The following is a 25,223-nucleotide window of genomic DNA, read 5'->3' on the forward strand; positions in this document are numbered from 1 at the left end:
CTAGTGCCCAGTCCATGGACCACCACAGGCATCTCTGTCCACCGGGGAATGGGGCCTTCCCTCAGGGACCCTGAACTAGGATAGGCTGCTTTACTTTGGCCACGTGGGGGAGAGAGAATGTTTCCATGCAATTTTACAGGGACAGTCCGCATGGATTCCAGTTCTGGCTTTACCACTTGCCAGCTATGAGATTCTGGGCAAATACTTAGCCCTGCCCCCACCCCCACCTCAGCTTCCCCATCTGTAAAGTGGGAGTAATCCATACTACCGGTTTCAGAGCAGATTTTATTTACTCCCGCAACCTCCAGTAAGGTTGTGGCTCCTTTGCTATTGTCTGTTATTACTTATTATTATGAATTCTGTAGACATTTATCAGTGGCTGCATTTTGTGGAGGAGGCTCAGAGGGGAAAAGGGCTGGCCTGGAATCCTATGACTAGGAAAGGGGAGACCCCAGCCCGAGCCTCAGTCCACATGACTTCTTGGCCAGCAAGCCCAGAACTTGGAGGGCTGGGGGTCTCAGACTGTTGGCCATATTTCATGCCCACGGGGCCCTTTGCCAAGGCTCTGAGCTCCTTGCTGGGCTTCTTGATTGAAACATTGGTGGGGTTCAAGGTCTTTCTGTATCCCTGGACTCTATCCAGGGCTGCCAACCTCTGCCCTAAGGTGGACTTCCCGTCCGCCTTTGGATGGGCTCTGTCTCTGTGTTGAGACTCCAGACCTGGAGCTTTGCAGATACTGTTCTGGGCTCTGCCAGAACCACCCCTCCTCTTCCAGCCTCGACCCTGACCTGGGAGCCTGGGATGTCAGCTGGGGCCGGTGTCAGCTGGGGCTCCACGGTGTCCCCACAGGGAACTGTGAACTGCAGCTTATGGGTCTGGGTTTTCGTCCGCTTACCTCGAGGGCGGCCATGCAGCCAGGTTTGCTGGGACCGTTCTGGTTTATACCTCTTGTCCCAGTGAAATTATTCGTAGTGACTCCTTTCACTTTCTGGGTATCCCAGTTTGAAAGATAAATTCTCTTGTCGTGATACTTATCTCTGTCCTTTCCTCAGCCACGTGAGCCTCACGTGGGACAAGAGAAGCAGGAGGACGTGTGGTTAAACCCGAGTTTTGGGCTCAGACACTCCAGGGTTCAGCCGTGTAACTCCTGGGTGTAACATTGCTGTGCCTCCATTTCTTCTTCTGTAAACAAGGATGACTGGTGACCCTGCCCCAGTGGGGTGCCGTGAAAATTAAATGAGAGAATATAAGTCAAGTGCGAAGCTTAGCTATAGAAGGTGCTCGCTAAGTGGCTGGAATGGACTCTTCTCCCTGCTGGTTTGATTTGGGAGTTAGAGGGGTGTGACGTGGGATCTGGAGCCAGACCGCCTGGGTTCAAGCTTGGGCTGTGTCATTTACCTATTCTGTGACCCTGGCAAGTTACCAAACATCCAGAAAGCTCAGCTTTTTTCATCTGTAAAATATGGATTGTAGTAGCCGCCTTCATGTCGTTTTCATGAGGGTTATAGGAGTTACGTAGGAAGAGCACTCAGAACGAGGTCAGCCGTAGACACGAAATTAATGTGAGTTATTATTATTAGCTATTTTATTGTTATTATGAAGAAGAATCCTAAGCTACATCCTTGTAGGCAGGGGGAATTATCTGCCGTATTAGCTTCCTGTTGCCATCGTAAAAATCACCACACACTCAGGGGCATAAAACAACCCAAATTTATTATTTTATCATCTGCAGGTTGGAAGGAAGTCCAAAGTGGGTCTGACTGAGCTGAGGTCAAGGTGTGGGCTGAGCCTTCCTTCGGGAGCTTCTGGGGGCCTCTGCTCCCTTGCCTTTTCCGGCTTCCTTGGCTTGTGACCCCTTTTACCACTTTCAGAGCACACCACTGCACCGTCTGCCTCCACTGTCGCTTCTGTCTGACTCTGCTCCTCCAGCCTCCTCTGCTAAGGGTGCCCATGTGAGGACCTCGTTTGAGGCCTGCCTGGATAGCCAGCACAGTCTCCCCAGCTCAGATCCCCTTCGGTCATGTAAGGTGACACATCCGTAGGTTCCAGGGATTGGGACAGGGGTGCGTTTGGTGGGGTGCTATCATTCGATCTACTGCAACCAGGAAGATTGGGGTCTTGCCTAGGATCAGGAGCGTTAATTAGCCTTCAGCCTCCCTCAGGAGTGGTTTGAATGTTAGGAGCTGTTCCTCCTTGGTGTTTTACACCGGTTGGGTTCTTCTGGCCGGCTGCGTGATACCTGCCTGGGCTTGGGGCTGTTGGTTAGCCCTTGGCTTTTCATCAATCCCGGTAGGGTCCGTGGAGATACTGCCGCTCTCGGGATTGGTTTAGCCCCTTCTCAGGGGTCTGTGAAATCACTGAGACCTAAATAAAAGGTTGATCAGCCCCAAGTGGGGAACACTATTAAAATATTAAAGAATTGGTGAAATGTCTACAAAATGTGGCATTAGGTTTGTGTTTGCTACGTAACAAACCATTCCAGAAGTTAAAGGGTTAACACAGTAATCACTGCATTTGCTCAGGATTCTGTGCCCCATCTTCTTCTGCTGGTCTTGCCTGGCTCACTCCTGTGACCGCCTCTGATGGCTCCCCCAGGGGCTGGCGAGCTCATGCTGGTCACACTCAGGAGCCCAGGGGTCCTTGCCGGCTGTCAGCTGGGCTGCTGTCCATGGTGGTCTCGGGGTGGCTAGAGGAGGAGCTGGAGGTCGCAAGGAAGGCCTCTTGAGAAGTTGCATGCTGTCACTTCTGCATTCTAGAGGTCAAAGCCAAGTCACCGGCCCACCAGGTTCGAGGGGTAGAGAAGCAGATCCCCCTCTTCGTGGGAGGTGCTGCAGAGAATCAGTGGCTGCTCTGAATCTGTGTCAGTTTGATGAAAGGGATAAAGGTACAAACTTAAAAATTGCTGTACGTTTTAACACAGCTTGCAGGTCAGGGTCATTCACTTCTTAGAACTTTCCGTGGATGTGTAATGTCAGGAAGTCTGCCCGTTGACAGTCAGATGTTCCTATAGTCATATTCTCTGAAAAGCAACTTCTGGTATCTTACACTTGAAATTACATGATTGTTGGTCAAATAAAATCTTTAAAAAAAAAGTATGGTGGGGGAGGGGAGGTGGTGGCATCTGCGTAGCTCAGTTGGTTCAGCGTCCGACTCTTGGTTTTGGCTCAGGTCACGATCTCCGGGTACTGAGATTGAGCCCCAGGTCGGGCTCTGGCAGTGCTCAGTATAGAGTCTGCTTGAGATTCTCTCCCTCTGCCTCCCCACCTGCTCGCACACTCATGGGCTCTCACTCTCTCTCTCTCTCTCTGAATAAGTAAATAAATAAAATCCTTTAAAAAAAAAAAAGGTGAGAAATTACTTAATTGTTGGTCAACAGCATATGTTTCCATGAGGGATGAACGGGGGCTTGATGTTGGTACGTGTGCAAGTCTGTTGGCTCCCTGACGATTTTTCCCAGTGGTTTGTGGGTTGATAGATCAGAAATGCTTTCTCATGAGTAAGGAGCAACAGAAGAACCCCCCCTTTCCCCCCAAATGCTGAAAATCTACAGGTGCATCTTCTAGTGCAAGTTGTGGCTACTTCAGTGTCTTTCCGCCCCCCTCACGCTGAGTGGGGATGCAGAGGGGGCCGGGGGAGGAGCTGGATCGGGATTACCCCGTAAGAACACAGCGAGTGCAGGTGATACCCTGGGTGGCGTTTTTTGACTTGGGTGAGAGTGGGCTCTGTAGGAAGTGAGCGCCCCGGAGGCCTGTCATCTCAAAGGAGGAGCCCCAGCCAACGACCGACTCCCTGGGGTTTGGGGTCCAGGGCCCGGTGTGGCTCTGTGCAGGGATGTTCCTGGATCCACAGCCGTTTTGGGAAGGGCGCGAGGGAAATGTCCTGTTAAGTGTTGAGTGAGAGGCACCAACCCTGTCTTTCCCATGAATCCTTTTATTTTTAGCGTGCGATTTTGCAGAATGTAAGGATTCACAGGAAGACACCACTTTATGGCAGAAAGGCTGGTATTTCTGTTTGCTGTCCAGCGAGTGGCCCTTTGACAATATTTGCCCCGTGACGGAGTGGGGCCTCGAATGCCTCGGCCGAGTGGAAGAGCCTCCTCTCTTCTCGGCCCCTCATGTCTGAGTACACGAACCGGACTTTTGAGACTGTTTTACTTCTCTGAGCATATTTTTTTTTAAGTCATTTTGCTTTACTGTGTTCCACTACTGCCCCCTGAAAACCGAGGCTCCGGGAAGGTAGTAGGGTCTATAGGATGGACCCGTGAAGCACCCCGAGACCTCAGACGGAAGTGGGTTTTGTTGGTGTGCGGCACTAATGGGATCCTCCTTGGCACCTTCTGTTTTTTGTAAATAAGACCCTGTGGTCTGCAGGTTTCCCTGCAGGGAAACTGGGAACTGTGCTTTCTGTGCCCCGATTCCAGGTTCCCGCTCGGGACACGGATGACGCAGGTGTGGGCGCCCGGGCCTGCTGCCTCGGAGGCCTCAGGTTTCTGCGGACTAAAGGCTAAGCTCCTCTGGCCACTTCCTTCCTTTCTTTTTCTTTCCTCGTCCTTGAGGGGCCATCTCTGCCCGTTGGGATAAGAAAGTGTTTGTAGGACCGATGTCAGGACTTCTGTTCCCAAAGCGGACTCGGAAGCTGTTGAGGAAACAGAGCTGAGGATGGCATCACCAGCCGGTGGGACCTGGTCTATTAAATGTCTGCCCGGGGCCCCCCACTCTCGTCCTACAGGTGGGCGCACGGAGGTCAGGGAGGGCTGCAGGGACTGCCCCCAGATACTTGGCAAGGCCAGCGTGAGAACCCAGGTCGGCGGACTGCCTCTGCACACTTCCCCTCTGAACCAGCGCAGGCCTCGGGATACTTCTCGACGCTTGGGTCCAGCCAGCCCCTCCCAGTCAGAGACAGCATGGTGACCTGAACCTGTCTGTGGGCAGGTGGTTGCGAGCGACGGTCCTTCGTGGAGGAGCCCCCGACACAGCCTTTTTTCTTTCCTTGCATTGTCCCTCCGTTCTCGACGTTGGTGGCGGCCCGTCTTGTGTGCCAGGATTAAGGAGGGCTTAACTAAACCTTTTCTAGCCAGAGGGATCCAAGAAGGAGAATTTAGAGAGAAAGGATCCCAGGATGGCTTCTGGAACTCCCCCCATGTCTGGTGTAGGAGGAAAAGTGCTGGGAGCCTAGAGTCCTCCCCACCCCCGTCTCTGACTTCTGCTTTAGCCTCCTTGTAGCCTCTCCCTTCCCCCTGCACACCCACTTTATGGGCTCCCCCATCTGTCTTTCTTGCTCCAATCCATATCGCCAGGGGGGGGCCTCTGGGTCCAGGCATGGTGGCTACCTATGCCTGGAACTGTTCGCCCTGGCTGGGGGCCGGGGTCACTTGCTGGATAGGGGGGAGCAGGGGGCGCCCTGGCCGGTGGCCAGGGAGTGGCTGCCACTTGGGAGTGACAGTGCGAGTGACAGTGCGAATCATCGAGTAAGTCATTCGCGGCAGATGGTTCCTAGGTGAGGACTGTGTAGACAGAATGGATGTAAGCCTGTGAGAAATGTGGGTCTTGTTTCTAATAGCAACAGATACTTGAGACAGTCCCGTTTTCCTTTTCTACGAATCAAATATAATAGCAGATGATAGATTTAATAAAAAAAATTTTCAGTGTGTCTCTGTCCTTGGCAAAATAAAACCCCAACACCGTGCCAGCAATTTGGGGCAGACATTTACTGCTTACTAAGTTGAGGCATCATGGCACGAGGAATTGGTGGAGATGTGAGGGAGGGACTCAAAGCTTTGGGTCTTTATCAGCCATCAGTGTGGCTTGGGGATCGGAGTGAGAAGTGGGTACAGCTGGAGGCCGCAGGTGGGGGCCTCGAGCATTCTGAGTGACCCTCTTCATTTTCCAGATGAAGAAACAGAATCCTAGAAAGTAGCAGTGACCTTGAGAGCCCACAGTGACCTAGTGACAGCATAAGGTCATGCTGTCCCTTAGAGCAAACTCACACTCTGCCCACCTGGGTTGGGACGCTGGGGATGGGGGTAGGGCCAAGGATAGAGACATTGGATGGCAGTACCCCGCTGGTGCCTGGTGGTGTCAGGGACACCCTGGATGGATTTGGGGAGCAGGGGATGGTCTGACCTAGGGCACCAAGCTCCTGTGGGCCAGTCAGAAGGAGAATGGTGAGCAGAGGTGCTGGAGACCCTGCCAAGACCTGATGCTGCCGGGGGCTTGCTGGGTCCCATCGGAGCCATCTAAGGAGAGGCTGCTGGGTGTTTGTGTGTGTTTATGTGTGTACATGTGCTCATGTGTGTATATTCATGGGGAGAGAGGCAGTAACAGAGATGGAGGAGAGGGAAGGAGAGACAGAGACAGACAGAAGAGAGGAAAGACTAAGAGATATTAGAAGCTCCTGGTGGGTCCTCCCTTGGGGTTTGGGTGGTTCATTCAGAAATGAATCCCAAAGAACTTGGCTGGTTATAGACATTGAAACCGCTCATCCCTTGCGCCATTCCCCGGCCCTAGCTCGCACCCAGAGCCGCTCTTGCAGAGAATTTGCAAACTGGTTTCCATCTGTGAATATGCTTACAACTCAAGGTGACCCTCCCTGCCCGCTTTCCCCAAGCCTCAGGGCCCAGGAGCCATGGGGGGCCATATGGTCATCTCTTGGATGCGGCCAGGTCCGGGCTCGTGCTCAGATCTGGCAACTGAACAGCCAGGCTCTGACCAGATGTGAATGATGAAAGCCTCGGACAGTGTTGGTTGGAAAGGTTGGAGCCCAGAGGTACAGCCAGGTCCTGGGAGCTGAGGGTGAGTTCTGGGACCCACACAGAGCCCGTCCCCCTTCCCCCTGACCGTGTAGAGTGGCAAGTTTTCTGTCTCAGCACCAGAATGACCCACTTCAGGCAGGGAACACTGGGGGATGTTGGCAGCAAAGGGTTGGGGGTTTGAGGATTGAAACCAGAAGTGAAACCCAGGAAAGTGGAGCTCCCCTCCTGGTCTTGGAGGAGGCTGAGGCCAAGGCTGGTCAAGACCCCCTTCCAGGCGGAGGTCCCTGAACAGTGCCCCCTATGGGAGGCTGCATGCGACTGCAGGATGAGCTCAGGTCCTGAGTTCTGGTCTCAGCTCCGTGGTGTCCGTGCTTTGGGACCATGGGCAGATCTGGAAATCTCCCTGAGCTTCTGGTTCCTCATCGGTAGGACGGAGCTAAGGAATGAAGCTGCCCCCCGCCCTCCGGGGCTGTTGGGGAGATTGGCCGGGCAAAGAGTTGGCCCCAGGAGGTGGGAGCTGGGTGATCACTGGGGTCTGGGTGCAGGAAACAGAGAAGCAGGCCGGGGCCTCGGGCAGGACCAGCGCTGCGGCGGGACAGCCGGACCCCCAGGGAGGCTGCAGGAAGTGATGTGTGAAAGCCAAGCTCACAGCCTGAGCACCCACCCCACCCCACCCCCTCCTCTGTCCCTCTGCTGCTATTCTGGGTAGACGCTAGGTGAAAAAAAGATAACTCTGTTTCTCATGACAAAAGCATTTCTTGTCCGTCAAGGAAAACATCCTCCATAGGAAGAAAAGAGGAAACTGCCAGGACCTCACGCCCAGAGTCAGCCCCATTAACCCCTTGGTGTTCAGAACTTCCAGACCTGCTAGGCATAGCGAGACGAAGCTAAGAGATGGGCTTTCGTGAAACCTAGCACCACGAGGTAGTGGTGTTCAGCCTTTTATGAATGAGGACACAGAGGCTTGAAAGTGTAGGGTTCTTGCTTAAAGTCCCACAGAGAGAGAGTGGCTGGCGGGCCCGCTGCTTTCTGAGCCTCAACTGTGAATTCTTCAAAAATTTTTGTCCTGGATCACTCCTGTCATGCTCCCTCACTCCCCTTGCTGCCAGCCACAAGAAAGCCACCCCCAGGAAGCCTCGCTTCCCTTTCCCCAAACACCCCAGGAGCACGATGGGCTGGGCACTCACCAAGGCAGAGCTCTGTGCAGGCGTGTGGGGCGGGGGGCCCTGGAGAGTAGTCCTCACTCTCTCCTCCAGAGCTCTTTGGGTGCTTGGCTGGGGTGCTCCTGGCCGTGGCTGGCTCCCCAGAGCTCTGCTAGAACCGGGATAAGGGGGATCCGGGCCCCAGATATTGGGGTGTGGTCAGGGGTCCCAAGGCGGACATCAGCAAAATGGCAACTAGGCCTGGAAGCCCCACCCCTTCTCCTGGCAGGGGCCTTGGTGGTGGGAGCGACCCCCTGCTGGAGCAGCACCTTTGGGCCCCTCTGGAGGGGGCACCGGCTGCAGGAGGGAGGCCTCGGTACAGCTGCCTCCATGGTCTTCCCCCAGGAGCTGTGGGCTCCCTTCTCACGGGAGCAGCCTTACTTCTTTCCAGCAGGCTCAGCACCAGCGCCCCATGCCCTGCAGGGGTGAGGCTGCGGCTTGCTGGTGGGCCTGGAGGGGCAGGCAGGAGGGGAGTGTGGGTTGTGCCAGTTGGCCAGCGGGGGGGGGGGGCCTGTGGACAAACGTGTGCTCACCCATTTCAGTGCCTTCCCTATCATTGCAACGCACGGGGGATCACCATCGAAGTCCGGGGCTCTGCCCCTCTCGACCGGGCGGGGCTGTCTGGTTTACCGTGTCCATAGCTCCCTCGTCCCTACCTTGACCTCTCTTTCCTCACAGCCGCGTCCCGTTGTTCTTCTTAGAGCAGAGTTAGGGGCATATTCTTGTACCCACATCACAGAAGAGTGCGGCGTTAAAGAGACCCCTTCCCCTTGGTGTCGCCTTCCTGACCCCCGGGGCGGGGTCTTTGGTGACCTTGAGGAGCAGGGCCTGGGAGTCCTCAGACAGGGACTCAGATTAGCTGTGTGTCCTGCCGGCTGCGAGAGAGGCTTTCGCTCACCTGCGCCTCAGTTTCTGTAAAGCAGGGCAGTGGTGCGGGGAGGGTGGGGATTAAGTGAGGGGGTCCCCGCAAAGCCATCTCGGGCTGTGACCCCCGCAGCCCTCCCCGGGTGCTCTTTGGAGTTGGGATGATGAATATAACTGGCGTACAATGACGCTTCGGGGCTGTGAAGGGTATAGCCCGATGGACGTTCACACGCGTGCACACCATGTGTGGGAGGCCGAAGATGTCTGTGTCCTACCCCCTGGAACTTTCACGGTATGTTACCTTGCGTGGCAAAGGAACGTGGCAGGTGTGATGAAATCGAGGGTCCTGGGAAGAGGAGATTATCCTGAATCATCTGGGTAGGCCCAGGGTCACTCCGAGGGTCCTTCTAAGTGAAGGAGAGGGCAGGAGGGTCAGAGACTGAGAGGGACTGGAAGGTGCTTTGCTGCTGGCTTTGAAGATGGAGGAAGGGGACCTGAGCCAAGGACTGCAGATGTCCTCAAGAAGCTGGAAAAGGCAAGGAAATGGCTTTTCTCCTGGAGGCTCCAGATCGAGCACAGCCCTGCCAGCCCCTTGTGTTTGGCCCAGTGAGACCCATTTCAGACTTGAGACCTCCTGAACCCTGAGCACTCCAGAACTCTTGGGTTTTAAGTCCCTGGGTTTATAATAATTTATTAGCAGCAATCGTAAGCTGATACACTGTCACCACGGCACCAGGCAGGATACGGGATATTTTCATCACACCAGAACATTCCTTGGTGCCTAGTCCCAGGCTGTATCTATCCACCCTGTGACGAACCACTGTTCTCACATCTTTCACTCCACATGTGCCTGTTCTTGAACTTTGTGGGGATGGAATCCTCCTTCAGGTCCAGGGTCTTTTACTCAGGGCAGTGCTTTTGACGTTCATTCATATTGTTGGGTGTATTGATACTTTGTTCCCTTTTTGTTGCCGAGTAGTATTTCGTGGTGAGGCTATACCACACTGGGCTCCTCCATTGTCCTATTGATTGGATTCTTTCTAGTTTTTGGAGCTTATGAAAAAGACCTGCTGCGAACATTCTGGAACAGATCTTTCTTGTGGACGCGCACATACACTTACTTCTCCTGAGTAGAATCCGGGCTGTGGAGTTGCCGGGTGCCAAGACAAGGATGTGTTCAGCTTGGGTAGAAATTGTGGTGCTGTGAGCGTGAGTCAGCCTGGCCAGCCTCGGGACCAGAGGCTGGTGGTCACTCCACTGGCCCACAGTGGTTCTGGGGGTGCGTGCGTGATGGTGCGGGTCTTCTCTGGTCCAGGGTAGGGGCTTAGCGGCCCTCAGGTGGAGTCAGGTGGAGAGCCAAACCCAGCACATGGGTGCGCTGGGTCTTGGAACAACAGGCGAGTCTGTGCTTCTTGAGCACCTGCTCTGGACCCAGCTCAGAGCTGGAATTTTCTTATAGGTCTTCCCTAGTATCTTTGCATAGCCCTGTGAGGGGGGATAGTTGGTCCCCACTTTGCCGCTGTGGAAACTGAGACCCAGGACACGGTTCTGTCTGAGGCAGAGCTGGCGAGGATGGGACCGGGTGTCTTCCCAGACCCAGCCAACTTCAGCTCTTCAATCCCATCCCCAGCCCTGGAAGAGGAGCCCAGGGCTGGGCCAGGTTGGAGAGCAGCCCTGAGGGTCAGTTTCTCCCATGGGAAAGACAGTGGGGCCTTTTGTCCCTGTAGATGGGTGTGTGAGCCAGGCCTTGGGGGGTGACAGATGTTTCCCATGTGGCAGACAACAGTCCAGCTGGTGCAGTGGTTTGTGGGGGTGATGGTGGGGCAGTGGTGAGGGGCTAAGAGAGGCGTCTGATTGGTTAACAAGCTAGACCTGATATGTAGGGCAATAGAGAGCCCCAGCAGGTGCTTGAGGCTTGGAGTGACCTGATGAAATCGTGGTTGTGACCTGATTCAGAGGAGCAGCCTGGAGGCAGAGTGCGGGGCTCTCTGGGAAGCTCTCCCCAGCTCTCTGCCTTTGCCTATGCTGTTCCCTTTGCCTGGTGCTCTCTCCCCATCTTGTTCACTCAGCAAACTTGTCCTTGAAGATGCCAGGCAAGCATCACCACCCTGGGACCGCCTCCCGCACCCCAACCCCCCTGTGGCACTTGCTGCAGCGTCTGATAAAGAGTGCAAAACAGAATTTTACAGTTTTCTTAATTACAATATTTGAATTGAAATCATTCACCCTGTTTTGGCCTGATAAGTCATGGTCGGATTCTCATGAATTAAATAGGCATGTGATGTGTGTCCGCTAGACAAGACGAATGGCAGCCCGATGGGGATGGGGCAGAGGAGACCTGACATGCAGGACTTGGGGGGTGTGGGGGGCTGTTTCAGCTAGTGGGTGAACTTCCCAGGTAATGCTGGAGTGATTGCCGTGCGGACTGCTGCTTCATCGTACAGTGACACGTGGTTCACCTTTCTCTTACTGATGCATGTTTGGATTGCTTCCAGTTTTTGGTGATTATGGGAAAAAAAAGCTGCTGTGAATATTCTGGAACAGATCTTTTTGTGGACGCCTGTATACACTCACTTCTCTTGAGTAGAATCGTAGTCATGGAATTGCTGGTCCTTAGGCAGTGTTCAGCTTGGGCAGAAATGCCCACTGCATATTTAGCTTCTAGAATCTTCTTGTCCACTAACCCAGAATGTCCTCAATGTTGTGTCCCCATCATCAGGACCTAGAATGAGGCTGTGGGGAGAGAGAGGCAGGGAGAACGGACCTGTGCAGGTGTCCCTGTCACCAGCTCCACTTTTCCTGTCGGGAGCATTCCTGCGGTCACTTCCTGTGGGTCACCGCCCAGCGAAGACGCTGCCCTGCGCTCAGACATTCCCATCTCAGTGGGGGTGTGCCTACCGCCAGTCAGGCCAGTCACTCTGTGTCTGGAGCATTCTGCTCTGCAGAGGAGATGGCTGTTGATTAATTGAGTTCCAGAAGGAGCTGTTAAAGATAACAATGAAGTCAGAGAAGCTGCCCATGCACATGGTTGGGCTTAATGAAGCAGGCAGGCCAGCATCCTGGGAGGGATGGGCCTGTGGGACAACGCTAATTAAAAGCCCCAGACAGACCACCTGGGCTTACAGATGCCCCAGCGGTCCTTCCTAGTCCCCACCTTGGGCAGCTGGCCCTCTACAGATGGTGGGGGTGGGTGGGAAGTCACATTCCCCGGGCCTCGGTTCTTGCCCACCTGGGCACTGCAGTGGCTGGAACAGGGGTCTTGGAGGCTGCGTGCGCTGCAGTCCCCTTGTGCACATAGGACACACATGCTCCAGGGTGTGTGGGCAGCTGGGACCATCTGTGTGGCCTCCCTGTGGCTGCTGAACCCAGAATGTGCAGCATTTCCTGGGGATTCGTATGTATACTCACAGAGAATATGGAGCACACTCATGTAGTACACTCCAATAGTGTATTAAGGCTCTACCGGCCTCATCCAAGCTGCTTGGTCTCAGGTGCGCCTCGAGATGCTTCAGGAGACACTCTGGGTCCTGTGGCTTGGAGTCCCCACCCCTGGCTCTGGGAGCAGCCTGAGGAAGTCAGCCTCATTCCCCGGAAAGTACCTTTGCATGGCCTTTCGACTCCTTGGGGAGAGACTTGGAGCAAATTTGGTCCAGGGGGAATTGTTCGTTGGTTTTCTTTCTTTGTTTTTATCTCCCTTTCCTGGTCTGGAAGTAGATATTCTATTTTAAATCCTTTCAAGAGGAGTTTCTCTTGAAGTTTTGCCATGCCTGCTTAACGTAGCAAAAGCTAAAGTTAATCAATATCTTAACTGAGTTTACTAATTCTTCCTTTGTAAGAATGCCAGTTCCTCATTGAAGGTTTTGTATAAAAAAAGTAAGAATGAGGGATTTTAAACTTAAGAAGTCTTTTTTTTTTTTTTTGGAAGATATTATTTATTTATTTGGTGGAGACAGTGAGAGAGGAAACACAAGCAGGGGGACTGGGAGAGGGAGAAGCAGGCTCCCCACTGAGCAGGGAGCCCCATGTGGGACTCAATCCCAGGACCCCGGGATCATGACCTGAGCCCAAGGCAGACGCTTAACAACTGAGCCACCCAGGTGCCCCTAAACTTAAAAAGTCTTTAGAAGTCTCTGAAAGGACTTTCTGTCCTTCCTGCTAGCATGGGAATGTTTAGCCACTGTGTGAGCGATGTTCTGTGCATAGGGCCAGCCTATTGGTGCTGAGAGGGCATTTGGTTCCTGGGGAGGTCCAGCCTCCGGGTCATCCCCTCGGAAGACCCCTGTCCGGGCTATAGTGGATGGGTCATGCACTTGCCTCGTCTTTTTCTCTGTCTTCGGGAAGCAGCCATTTCTCAGGTAGATTCCTGAACACCTACCAGCCCCAGGACCCTGGCTCTGTGGCAGCGGCCGCTACAGGTAGTTACACAGAAGAATGTTCTAACGCTGATGCAGTTTGCCCTCCTGACAAGACGAAGCAGTGACTCCTGCCGAGGGCTGGTTCCAGCCTCAGGTTATTGGGCATCTTCTAGCATGGATTCCAGAACACCTCGAAACTGCCTGTCTGCAGGGGGAGCCCTGACGGGTCCTGTGAGTGCAGACGGAGCATGGCCTTCGGTTCTGTCCAGCCGGCAGCTTCAGAGCATCCGGGAGAGAAGCGAAAATGCAGCTGGTGACTGGGGTGCCGGGTCTGCTCTGGGCTTGTGTTGACACGCTGCCCAGGAGCAGGGTGTCTGGGGACAGGTCTGTGCCAGCCGTCGCCCCTGGCCCGCTCAGAGAGTCCGGGACGGGCAGCCAGCTCTGCCACTGGCCAGGTTCCGAGAGAATTGCTGTAAACTGGGCCAGGCAGAGAGGTTGGCGGCTGCCCGGGGCTGGCAGAAGGGCAGGAGGGAGTGGTGGCCAGGGTGGGTGGCGGTGACTAATGTCTGCTTCTAGGGAGGAAGGCTGTGCTCCTGAGTGCAGGTGGGACCGGGGACAGTTTTCCTGACAGGGTGGTTTCCAGCAACTCTTTGATTTTTTTTTTTTTAATTGAGATTCACATTTACCATAAAGTCCAGCGTCTTAAAGTATACAAAAGTATACAATTCAGTGGCTCTTAGGACAGCCACAAGGTTGTGCAACCGTCGCCACTGTCAAATTCCAGAATATTTTCATCACCCTGTAAAGAAGCTCCTGCCCGTTTGCAGTCCTTCCCCTGTTCCACCCCTCTGCAGCTCTCATTTCTCGCTGTGGTGTCACCAGCTGCCCCGAGGAAAGACTCGGGCCAGTCACAGAGTCCTGGAACCTGGGCTGGAGTGTGGTGGAGGGAAGGAGCTCAGGCACCGGGGACAGGCGCTCATGACTGTGTGATTTCAAGAAGATGCTTACCCTGTCTGTGCCGTGGTTTCCTCTGCTGTTAAACGGGGCTAGCAACTACTTACTTTCTACCTCATTGGGTTGTTTGTAAGGATAAAATGAGACCCTGTATAAATAATAGTAGCTAGGCTTGATAGGACCTTTGCCTGAGGTATTTTTTATTTAATCCTCATGAACCCTGAGAGGTAAGAGTTATCATTATCCTATTTCATACAGAAAGAAAACCAAGCCACAGAGAAGTTCAGTAGCTTGTTTAAGGTCACACAGCTATGAATCTGTTTTTGGCTGAAAAGCATGGACAACCTGACTTTGTCTTGTTTCCAGAAAAGGGAAGTTAATTATAACTCAGAATAGAAAGTCCAGAAGTCCAGCAAGCTCCAAGGCAGGCTGATTTGGCAGCTCATGGACCCTGTCCAGAACGGATGGAGGTTCTTTGGGTGGTGTCTGCCTCTCAGGCTGGTGGCAAGATGGCGCCCACAGGCTCTTCCTCAGGGCCCTGGCTTCAGGGTAAGAATATTTCCTTCCCAGAAGCCCCCAGGTGACTTTCCCTCACAAACCCATTCCCACTTCTGTCATTGGGGAGGGGGAAGGGTTCGCCATGATTGGTTTTGATGACCCAGGATCAGCCCTGGGTCTGGGGGTCGGTCCCCCTCTGCCACCTCCATGATAGCCATGCAAAACTGAGGTTTAGTTAAGAAGAGCAAAATGGCTGGTGGGTAGACACAGCAGGATCCACCAAGGCCAGTAAGGAGCCGAGCTGGGATTTGGATCAGCCCTGCCCTGGGCTTCACCACACCGCAACACAGCCTCCACGCAGCTCCTGAAGGGTGGTATGTGCGTAGTGAATCTAGGAGGAATGCACGAATCTGTATAGTCCAGCTCCCACCCACCCCCAGTCTTTCTTTGACACCTGACTGGTTGAACCCCTACAGTGATGGGGAACTCAGTGCCTTACCAGGCATTTTCCTTTTCTCGTTTGACTGTTAAGTGCCACGGCTACCTTTCAGAGTGCTCTTAGATGAATTAGGAAGAGATCTGCTCTGGGTGCAGAAATTGGAAAATGGTGCCTACTCTGGGTGATAGAGTCCTTCATTTCATGGCTTGGGGTGGTACGTTGGTGGTAAGAAAATGGCACCCCTGCCTATGGGTGGATGCAGCCCTGCTTGGGAGACATCACTCCCGCAAGGTAGGTGCCTTTGGGCCGTGTGCAAACTGTCTCTTCTGTTAAGACCCTCTCCAAGAGGGGACTGTCATGTATGTGTACAAGCCTCGGCTCGCAGGACACTGGCAGAGCTTGGGAAGTTCGTGCTTGGGTTCCCCAGCGGGGGGTACACCTGGACTCAGGGCGCCCCTTCCTGCCTGGAGGTGGTACAGCTCTCCCTCATCAGGAAGATTCCTCTGTCTGTCTCTCCGGCCCTCACCTCCTGTTCTGCCTCTTCCTCACCTCTCCCCAGGGACAGATGGTGAATATTCGGGACGTGAAACGTTCCACTGCCTCGGTACGGTCAGCGCCGCTGTGGACTGAGCTGTCCCAGGGCTGTTCATGGTGGGAACTGGGGACGTCTAAGCCAGGGTCTTCCCACGGCCCAGGCAGGTGGCATCTTTTCCTTAGAGTGGGACAGAGCTTTTTCACCGACCTGTTCAGTTTCAAAGTGTGCTTCACGGTAGAGAACGGGAAAGCCTGCATTTCATTCTGTGGCGGGAGTGGGGGCAGGTGGCTTCCTAGATTCTCCTCCGTCCTTCTGAAAGTGCCCCTGGGGTGAGCAGATGTGCTGAGGGGGGGAGTCGGGACCAGACAGTCTCTCTCACCAGACAGTGGCAGCACCAGCCCCGTTCCCATCGCTAAGGGTTTCCCTGAGGGTTCCATGTGCCAAGTTTCTGTCTGGTCGGTCTTTTTATCCTTGATTAACAAGCCTGGAGAAACACCAGCGAAAGGCAGTGCATTCGCTGACTGCATGTCTGGTGGCGCTCGGCCCCCTGGTGTAGGCACGTGGCCTTTTTCGCAACAGCGGTTGGACCTATTTGATGATGATGATGATGGTGATGATAATAAAGAGCCTCTGTAATTTACCGAGCGCTTGCCAGGCACCAGGGTTTATAGGTATCATTTCATTCTGTCCTTAGAGTGACCCTATAAAGTATTTCACCATCCTCATGATCCCCTCTGTCCCCCAGTTTCCAGGAGAGAAAACAGAGCCTCTGAGAAATAAAGCAGCTCACCCAAAGTCATGCACCGGGGAAGTGGCCATACTGGGATTTTGAACTCAAGCTTTCCTGACCTTGAACTTGTACCTTTTACTTCCGTGTTATCAGCAGCCCCTCCCACGCCCTTATCTTTGGGTCTGAAGAACTAAGGCATTTGAAATGGAGTGTCCTGATGGGCTTCAGAGCCTATAGAAGGCCGTGGCCCACAGGATTCTGAGCCTGGAGGCCGAGCTGGGCAGCTGGGCTTGGGAACACCCTGTGACTGTGCCCTCCTGATTTTCCTCATGCCATTTTCTCATCTGTGGAATGGGGATTTATGTTCATATCTCGTAGCTTCATCTGTTTTGATCAGTGGCACCTGTTGGAGACGTGACATAGGTCATAGTGCAGGCACGCAGACTCAAGAGTTGGAGAACTCTACCCCGCTGGGTGGCATCCTGACAGTGTGGGCTTCTTTCTTAACCTTCTAGGCCTTTCTTTTCTCATCTATGGAATGGGAAGGATGACAACACCTCACGGCCCCCTCACACAGCAGGATTTCATGAGTTACCCCTGCAAAGCGGGGAGCTCGGCATGAAATTCACGTTGGGAGATGGTTGACAGTGATGGTTTTCCTGATAGATTTCTGGATTTGTACATTTCTAACAATTTCAGATTAACAATGTGAGTCTGAATAAACTTGTACAAGAGCCCAGAGTCAAAACCGTACATAAATAGCTGACCCCGGTAAGGAATGCAACAGATGGTGGGCGGGGCTGTTATTCATTTCAGAGGGTTTCCCATGAATTATGTCCTTTGTTTCGATAAAATGGAGTCCCTGGGAATGTGGATTCCCACTTCACAGAGGGAGAAGTTGTGTCCAGAGAGAGGTGAGCATTCACACCTGTGCATTCTCCAGCTGCCCAGCCTGCCCACGTTCTGCATCATCGTCGGGAGCTGCTTGTTTTCCTTACATCCCTCTATGAGCAACAGCCAAAGAGCCAACTCTGTCTTTGCCCTTCTGTTCCTAAGCTGTCTTGGTTCCGCGGGCCACCCTGCGCCCCGAGCTGGTGGCCCTCTCTGCCCCCTCTACTTGCTCTTGTTTTGTTCATTTGAATCACGATCCAGTGTTTGTCCATGAATTGCAACGAGTGGGGTCACGATGTCTCTTAAGTGTCTTTTAAGCTGTGGGAGTCAGTCTCTGGGTCGGATCAGGATGACACGGGAACCTCATTAGAAATGCAAATTTTCAGTGGTCCCAGACCTGTTGGACTAGAAACTTTGTGTTGGGGTTGGGGCCAGCAATCTGTTTTAACAAGCATTCTTGGTCATTCTGTTGCAGGAGTATAAGACCATTTGATCTGTAGGTTTCCCCTCCTTTCCTGTATATTTCCTTTGTAACTCACATCTTGGAGAGACCTGGCACTTGCCCTAGCAGTTCCCCCAGCCTGAGTTTTGCCAGTTGATCCCGTGGTGCAGAGGACCAAGGTCCTCTTTCCTCCCTGCTGAGGATGAGGGGAAGACTCTGCTCCCTCAAACAGAGGGGGCTGACTTTTGGAGGTTACTGCAGAAGTGGGGTGCCCTCCTGGCATTGTATGGGGCTGGAGCAAGCACAGATGTTCCGGGCTCTGTGAAAAGGCTTGCTATGGCCAGGAAAGGGGGGCCATGGGAGGAGGAGAGGCCACAGAGGGAGGTGGGGATGGACTTCCAAGGGCCTGGTGCCGGTGGTGGGCCAGACTTAATTTTGCTGGCCATGGGAATTGAAGGCCCTGACAATGGGGAGGTTGTATGAGACCTTGGTTTGACCAGATGGCTCTGCCTGCAGGAGAGCATGACTTGGAGGGGGCAGACCTGGAGCAGGGAGCCCGGGGGATGCTGGGCGGGAGCCCTGGTAAGTGTCAGCAGGATCTGGACCAAGGTCGTGGTGGTGAAGTTGCAGAGGGGGGAGTGAATGTGAGAGATGCGAAGAATCTCTCACAGGAATGACTTGTCTTGAGAATGCAGTAGGAAGGGAGGGAGGAGTCTAGGACTCTATCTGGGAGCCGTGGTGGTTGCACTGACCGAAGGGAATATCTAAGGAGAGAGGCAGTTCTGGGTGCTTTGAGAGCTGGTCACACATTGTTGGAGGCAGGGAACTCAGCACATGTGTTACCAATATCCTGACTCAGAGGGGTCAATGCCTCAGTTGGGAAAGACCGCTGTGATATCTGTGGATATTCACTGAATCCACTTTTGGGGGTACATAGAAACATCCATCTGTCCATTTACCCATCCATTCACCCACCCATCAATCCACGCAACTATGCATCCTTTTATCTATCCACTCAAATATCCATCTGTCCATCCACTCAATTCTCTAGCTGCCTACCTGTCCACCCACCCATCTGTCCATCCTTTCATCTATCCATCCATCTATCCATCCTTTCGTCTATCCATCCGTTCATCCTTCTATCTATCCTTTCATCTGTCCATCCATCTGTCCATCCTTCTATCTATCCTTTCATCTATCCATCCATCTGTCCATGCTTCTATCTATCCTTTCGTTTATCCATCCTTCTGTCCATCCTTCTATCTATCCTTTCTTCTGTCCATCCATCTGTCCATTCTTCTATCCATCCTTTTATCTATCCACCTCTCCATCCTTTTATCTGTCCATCCATCCAACTACTCAACATTTATTGAATGCCTGTGAATGTCAGGAGCTGATGAATCAGAGAGGAAGTGAAACATAGCCTTGCTCAGATGAATCCAAGGTCCAGGGATCAGAAGCCAGGTGGACAGAAGTATCTCAGTACTGTGTGTGGGGTGATCTGGTGGAGCCCCTCCAAATGCTGGGTCCCAGGGGTCAGGGCTGTGAGGTTGCTGGAGGTAATTCATGGAGGTTAGTAGGAAGAACTGTTGGTCTAGAAACCCATTTCCTCACCTCCCATAGCAATGTCCCAGGCGTGCATGTGCGTGTGGATCTCCCCCCGCACGCCCCCCCACCCCGCCCTGCCAAACCATGGTCTGGGGTTGCAGGGACTTGTGGGGCTCCCCGTCTCTCAGGAAATCCAGATGCTCCAGTTCTCCCTCACTGGGGCATCTCATCTCCCGAACTGTCCCGGGGGGCAGATAGCTGGAAGATTCTGCCCGGTGTCAGGATGGACCCAGTGCAGCACCCCGCTCTCGGCTGTGCATGGTGCTGTGGTTTCTGCCACTATAAATACTCCTTTCCATACTTATTATTTAGCATTTGGAGAGCAGCTATGTTACACTCGGTGTTCTTTGTAACCAGGAGGGTCTTCCAGTTCATGCCAATAAAATTTCCATTTACTCTGGACATCAACCATGGTGATTAAAAAAAAAAAACCATAAATTATTTACTGAAATGGAAGTTCAGCTTACAGTAATAATGCATTAGTTCAGCTAGCCATGAAGCCTGTTATAGGATAATAAATTTTTTTTATTTTCCTTCTTAAAAGATTTTTGCCGGTAACCTACACATGACCTTGAACTAATCAATTTTCAAAGATGACAGTGCAGGGAGGGCATATAAGGAGGGAGAGAAAGGAAGGAAGAGCTTTTCTAAAACAGCCTGATTTTAGGCAATTGTCAGCAAATACCCGTTATCTCACAGCTAGGAGGGGAAAGAAATGAAAATATATATTGCATTTCTTAAATCGTAAGGACCAGACCTTAAAAATCCTTTTGAAATTGAGCATTGGTTTGATAGATACATAAATCTGGCAGCCGGAAAGAAGGCCTGTTTGGAAAAGCTGGGGAGTCACCATTGTTGAGACCACCTGTCATGTCACATGAGCCTAGAGCCTTGGGGAAGAGAGTCAGCCCAAGGGTTCTCTCTTCATTTTTTTTTAATGTTTTATTTATGGAGCAAGATCAATTTTATATATCTCGGAAAGTCTACAGTTCTGCTCACCGCCATTTGCTGACTAATGTCTCCAGCAGAGAAGGACGACAAGCAGGTTCAAGAATTATGGCTAGCTTTGACGTTTCTTATCAAGGCTGTTTTTTATTTTAAGAACATCTGCTTTGATTAAAGGCATTAGAGCCAGGAGCAAATAAAAATGTGTCTGATTTTCACATGTCTGGCATTTTATAACAGGAACCGTGACGAAATCTATGTCTTAATTCTCACACCCCTAAGGCAAGTGATGAGTATTAACCTAGTATAGTTCAACTAGTTTCTTCTCCATGATCTGGTCTGGGGTTCTAAAAAAAAAATCCTGTGGCAGGAGACTCGTTGGTTGAGTCAGACTCTTACTTATTTATATCCTCTACTTCGCTGCAAAGATATTTTCAGCGAAAATATTTTACCCCTCTTTGCTGCAAAAATTATTTTAAAAGTGACTTGGTCGAAGAATGTGTTGGGACATGGGTCCTGGATTGAGTGAACCTAGAAACATCCTCATCAAATTATTTTTGTATTCCCACCAACTAAAAAAAGAAAAAGAAAATTGCACAGTAAATACACAAGACAGAAGTGATGTTAAATTATTTGAAACGAATAACAAAGGAGAGCTGACAGGTGTTTTCTGTGGGTTTACTAGAAAGATTCAGGGTGTCTTTCCCTTCAGCTTGACCATCATTCTGTGGCAGATGGTTTGCATTCTTGAAATGATCGGCGTTTTTCTGATTCTGTGACGTGAAATCATCAGCTCCCTCTGTGTTACCGCATTTCGGGGGGACATAGGGCTGGATGTGGAAGACGCTGTGAGTGTCTATGTAATGTGGCTGGAACGGTGCAGTAGGTGTTTCTTAGAACTCCCAGATCCCTCAGCTCTGCCCTTGACAGTACTTACTAGCGGAGGATGTTTCTTTAATCTCTGTTTTGCTATTCTTCTCTCCCTACATCCACAGACGGGTCTCAATTCTCTTTCCATCAGCTTCCTTTCTGGCCCCCAAGCCTGCACTCTAAAAATCTCTATCCTTGTTACCTTGTTTGTCCATTCCCACGTGCTCAGACCCTCAGTGTGTCCTTGAACTAAAATATCATGTAGGCGGGCGTTTTCTCGGGGTAGGTGTTACTGTATTGGCTTTGATCACGTCAGTGACAGCTGATATTTCTTACTGTGGAATGTAACATTACATTAACATTACACTACTGTAATTAACAGTACGTGTAAGGAACATTTACACAAAAGTACGTGTAAGTAACTGTTACGTGTAAGTAACAGTAGTGTAATGGCCAGTGTGGAAGTGGTTGGTAGCCTGGACACACAGTAGGTCCCTTGAGCCTATAGACATTCCATGTATCAACTTTCCTCCCTTGTATGTTATCTCAGATCTGTCAAATAGCCATAGATCAACAGATAATATTCCATTGACCCCGTTGTGTTTATTTCTGATGACTTACTGTTGAACGAGAGCTCTCTAGATTGGTGGAGAAGATTAGGACACTAGAAACTCCCCACACCCTTTTGGGCCTGAAATAGCCTTTTCCATATTCTTTTCCCCACGAATTTTTGAGCACCACTTGGACATCCTAAATGGTTAGCTAATAGAACACAGTTGTCAGTCCTGGCTCTGTGTATTCCTGTGGGGGGCTGGTACACCTTAACTGGCAAGTTGTCTTTGATTTGGGATATGCAGAACTCTAAATCGGGGCGTGCATGATATGTTGTTGGACTTCTACGCATCTATAAAGATGTTACTGCTCTATGCAAATCAGTTTTAAGTCATCACGTGGTACAGCTGCATTTTCACTTCTGATGGAGGAAGTCCATGAGGGTCAATCACCTCTAGGCCTGGCTCAGTGATCAGCAAGGAATTGGGTCGGGGAGGGACAGAGAGAACCAAGAAAAGCCTTCGTTCTTGTCCTCACGTATCCTGGAGTCCTCGGGGGGCCCAAGGCATGTGTTCAACGTGTGGCCCAACACATGCTCTTCTGCAATCATTGGGACATGCTCTGAGAAGAGCTGAGTGATGGGATAATTAGGACCGAGCAGACAGCGGGGTGGATGGTTTGTCTGCAGATAATAGCTTGTTTGCTAATTGCCAACACCAGATTTACTGGGCAATTAGACATTTGGTGTCTTCCAAGACCTTCTGTGCAAATGTGGACACATGGCCGCAGGCCTCACAGGTAGCAGGTGGAGGGAAGGTGGCTCCCACGGCTGGATGGCATCTCTCTGCAGCCTGCCCAAGGGGCCGTGGGCAGGGCAGACTTCGCGCCGACAGGTGGGAAGTACCATCTGGCTGCGCTCCCTAGCAGAGAGGCTGGAGTCCCCCTGCTTTATGGAAGGGGAGTGCCCTTGGCTGGGAGATTAGCGAAGAGGGTGGACTTCAGCAGGCTGGGCCAGGGGCTGGGCTTACATCTCTGTTCTCTTTTCAAGAGCACCAAGCCATGGGTGCTCCTAGGAATCAGAAATTGCTCTCCCTCTAAGATGAGCAAGTTGAGTTTCTTTTAAATGCAAATTTTTTATTGTGAAAAAGTATATATAACACAAAATCTGCACTTTTAACCATTTTTAAGTGTACAAATCAGGGGCATTAATTGCGTTCACAGTGTTGTAAACCATTACCATCCCTATTTCCAGCAATTGTCCTCACCCAGAATAAAAACTCAGCACTCCCCCATTCCTTCCTCCTCCCTCCCAGCCCCTGGTAACGTCTGATCTGCTTTCTGTCTCTCTGACCTTGCCTGTTCTAGTTATTTCACGTATGTGGAATTATACAAAACTCGTCCTGTTGTGTCCAGCTTATTTTACTTGGCATCATGTTTTCTAGGTTCCTCCAGGTGATAGTGTGCCCAAGAACTTCTTTCCTTTTTGCAACTGAGTAATATTCCACTGTATGGACACACCCATTTTGTTTACTCATCTGTCGAGGGAGACTTGGCTTATGTCTACCTTTTGGATATTATGAATAATATCGCAGTGAATGTGCACATTTGAGTGTCTGTGTGAATCCCTGTTTTCTGTTCTTTTGGGTAGATACCTATGCGTGGATTTCCTGGGTCATATGGTAATTCTACATTTGACTTTTTGAGGAAGCACTAAACCATTTTTCCATAGCAGCCGTACCATTTGGCACCCCCACCGGATATCTGCAAGGGTTCCAGTTTCTCCAGATTCTTGCCAACATTTGTTATTTCTTTCTTTTCTTTTCCTTTCTTTTTTTTTTTTTTTATAGCCACCATCTTAGTGGGTGTGAAGCCATAGCTCATTGTGGTTTTGGTTCGCATTTCTCTGGTAACTAATGATGTTAAACATCTTCCCACGTGCTTATTGGCCATTTGTGTGTCTTCTTTGGAGACACAACTGGTGAAGTCCTTTGCCCTGCCAGTTGGTTTTGGGCCTCTGGACCGACTCGCTTCTGCGAGTTTCTCCCAGGGTTTAGAACTGGATCCTTCCCAGGAGGAGGGAGACCAGATGCCTGCAGGGAGTGGAGGTGGCTGTGCAGATTTGAAGGCTCACATTCACCCTTTCATGCTTCACTTCATTCCCTCAGCCTATTTGGCATCTACGGTAATGATGCTCTTTGAGTTCTCACGGAGCAGGAAAAAACAAAAACCAGTCAGTGTGCAGGATTAACCAGAGTGATCTGACAGCAAAGACTGATGCAACCACTGCTGTGCTCCCCTAGAAGCAGGCCTTTCTCAGACACCTCACACCCTCTGGGTTTCCTTGACCATCAGTACGTTTGAGCAAATTTCCCTGTTCTTCCCACCCGGAAGTAGGCTGTGTACTAGCTGGGCAATGTTTGCAGAGCACCCCAGCGGGCCACGGCGATCTGTGGGTGCCCAGGGTCGCTCACAGTCCGTGCTCTGCTGCCCTGCCAGTCCTGGGCGGTGGGCGAGGAGACCAGCGTGGAGCTCCCAGCAGGGACAGTGTGACTTCTCCTTGGGTGCTCGTTCCTGGAGGAAGGCCACTGGGCCCTGGCAAGGTGTCAGGACAAATGTCAGTGCCTGCATAATGGCGAGACCAGCAGGGCCATCATCATAATGATGTCTGGGCGGCTTGGCTGTTGGCCCTTCTCTGGTTTGACCTCCTGTGTGTTGTAGGGCCCCGGGCGCGAGGTCCGGGGACACTAGCCTTCCTGACTTCGGGGACATTAGCCTCCCTGACTTCCTGCCATGGTTTCTCTTAACCGGATGCCAGAGCCGGCAGGATCACTGAAGAGAGATGAGTTCCCACGTTGTGATGCGGCCTCCTGCTAGAGGAAGGGAGGAGCGGAGGTGTCCACTAAGCAAGGAAGTTCTTTCTGGACGCTGCACGCCTGTCCTATATTCTTGTAATGGGGCTTGTTGATCTCTGGGGTAAGGCAAGGAACCTGGAACCTCTCCCCCAAAAATGCATCCAAACATTTGCTCAGGTTCGTCTGGTCCATGGCGGGGCACAGGCTCTTGGGAGAGTGCAAGCCTGGAGTGAGGCCATGTGGGGATCGGGCAGCGTCTCCGCCAAGCAGGCGTTGGGGGGGACTTGGTGAGAGGCCTGGTGGTCAAGGGGAGAGGAAGAACGTTTCATCTGGTTCTAAATGCTGAACACAAGGGAGTGCCGGAACAGACAGACCATGCGTGTGCTGGGGTTTGGCTTCCCGGGGCTCAGGCCACACCGCTTCTAAGAAGACCTTTGTATTTCCTTTCAGAAACAGCCCCCACGTCTGCATATTCGTCTCCAGCCCGGAGTCTGGGGGACACAGGGATAACGCCGCTGTCTCCTTCCCATATCGTGGTAAGAGATGTGTATCTATGTGCAGGGCTGTGTGCTGACAATCTTTGCTTTCTGGATCTGCTCTCACGATCCAGGCTGCTGGGCAGCTGCTCGCCTTTGTGGGTGGGGAGTGCGTGGTCCCGGGGACTGGCCGTGGGAGCCCACCAAGCCCTTCCCTGCCCTGGGCCTGGAAAGGCTTTCTGGGGTGTGGCTGGTGCTT

At 52.0% G+C, this 25,223-nt stretch overlaps 1 protein-coding gene across 2 annotated transcripts in view; it reads left to right on the forward strand.

Annotated features, from left to right (window-relative positions):
- The window catches only part of HSPA12A (heat shock protein family A (Hsp70) member 12A), a gene marked incomplete at both ends in the record, with an annotated part of 130,443 nt that overhangs the window by 78,556 nt on the left and 26,664 nt on the right, over positions 1-25,223 (forward strand). For both annotated transcript variants that reach the window (XM_080823487.1, XM_080823488.1), the window contains one exon: positions 24,939-25,024. In XM_080823487.1, the coding sequence (XP_080679613.1) occupies positions 24,939-25,024 (86 nt within the window). The remainder of the gene's footprint in view (positions 1-24,938; positions 25,025-25,223) is intronic.

This window comes from Martes martes (genome assembly GCF_963455335.1).
Source record: "Martes martes genome assembly, chromosome: 14".
Taxonomy (NCBI): domain Eukaryota; kingdom Metazoa; phylum Chordata; class Mammalia; order Carnivora; family Mustelidae; genus Martes; species Martes martes.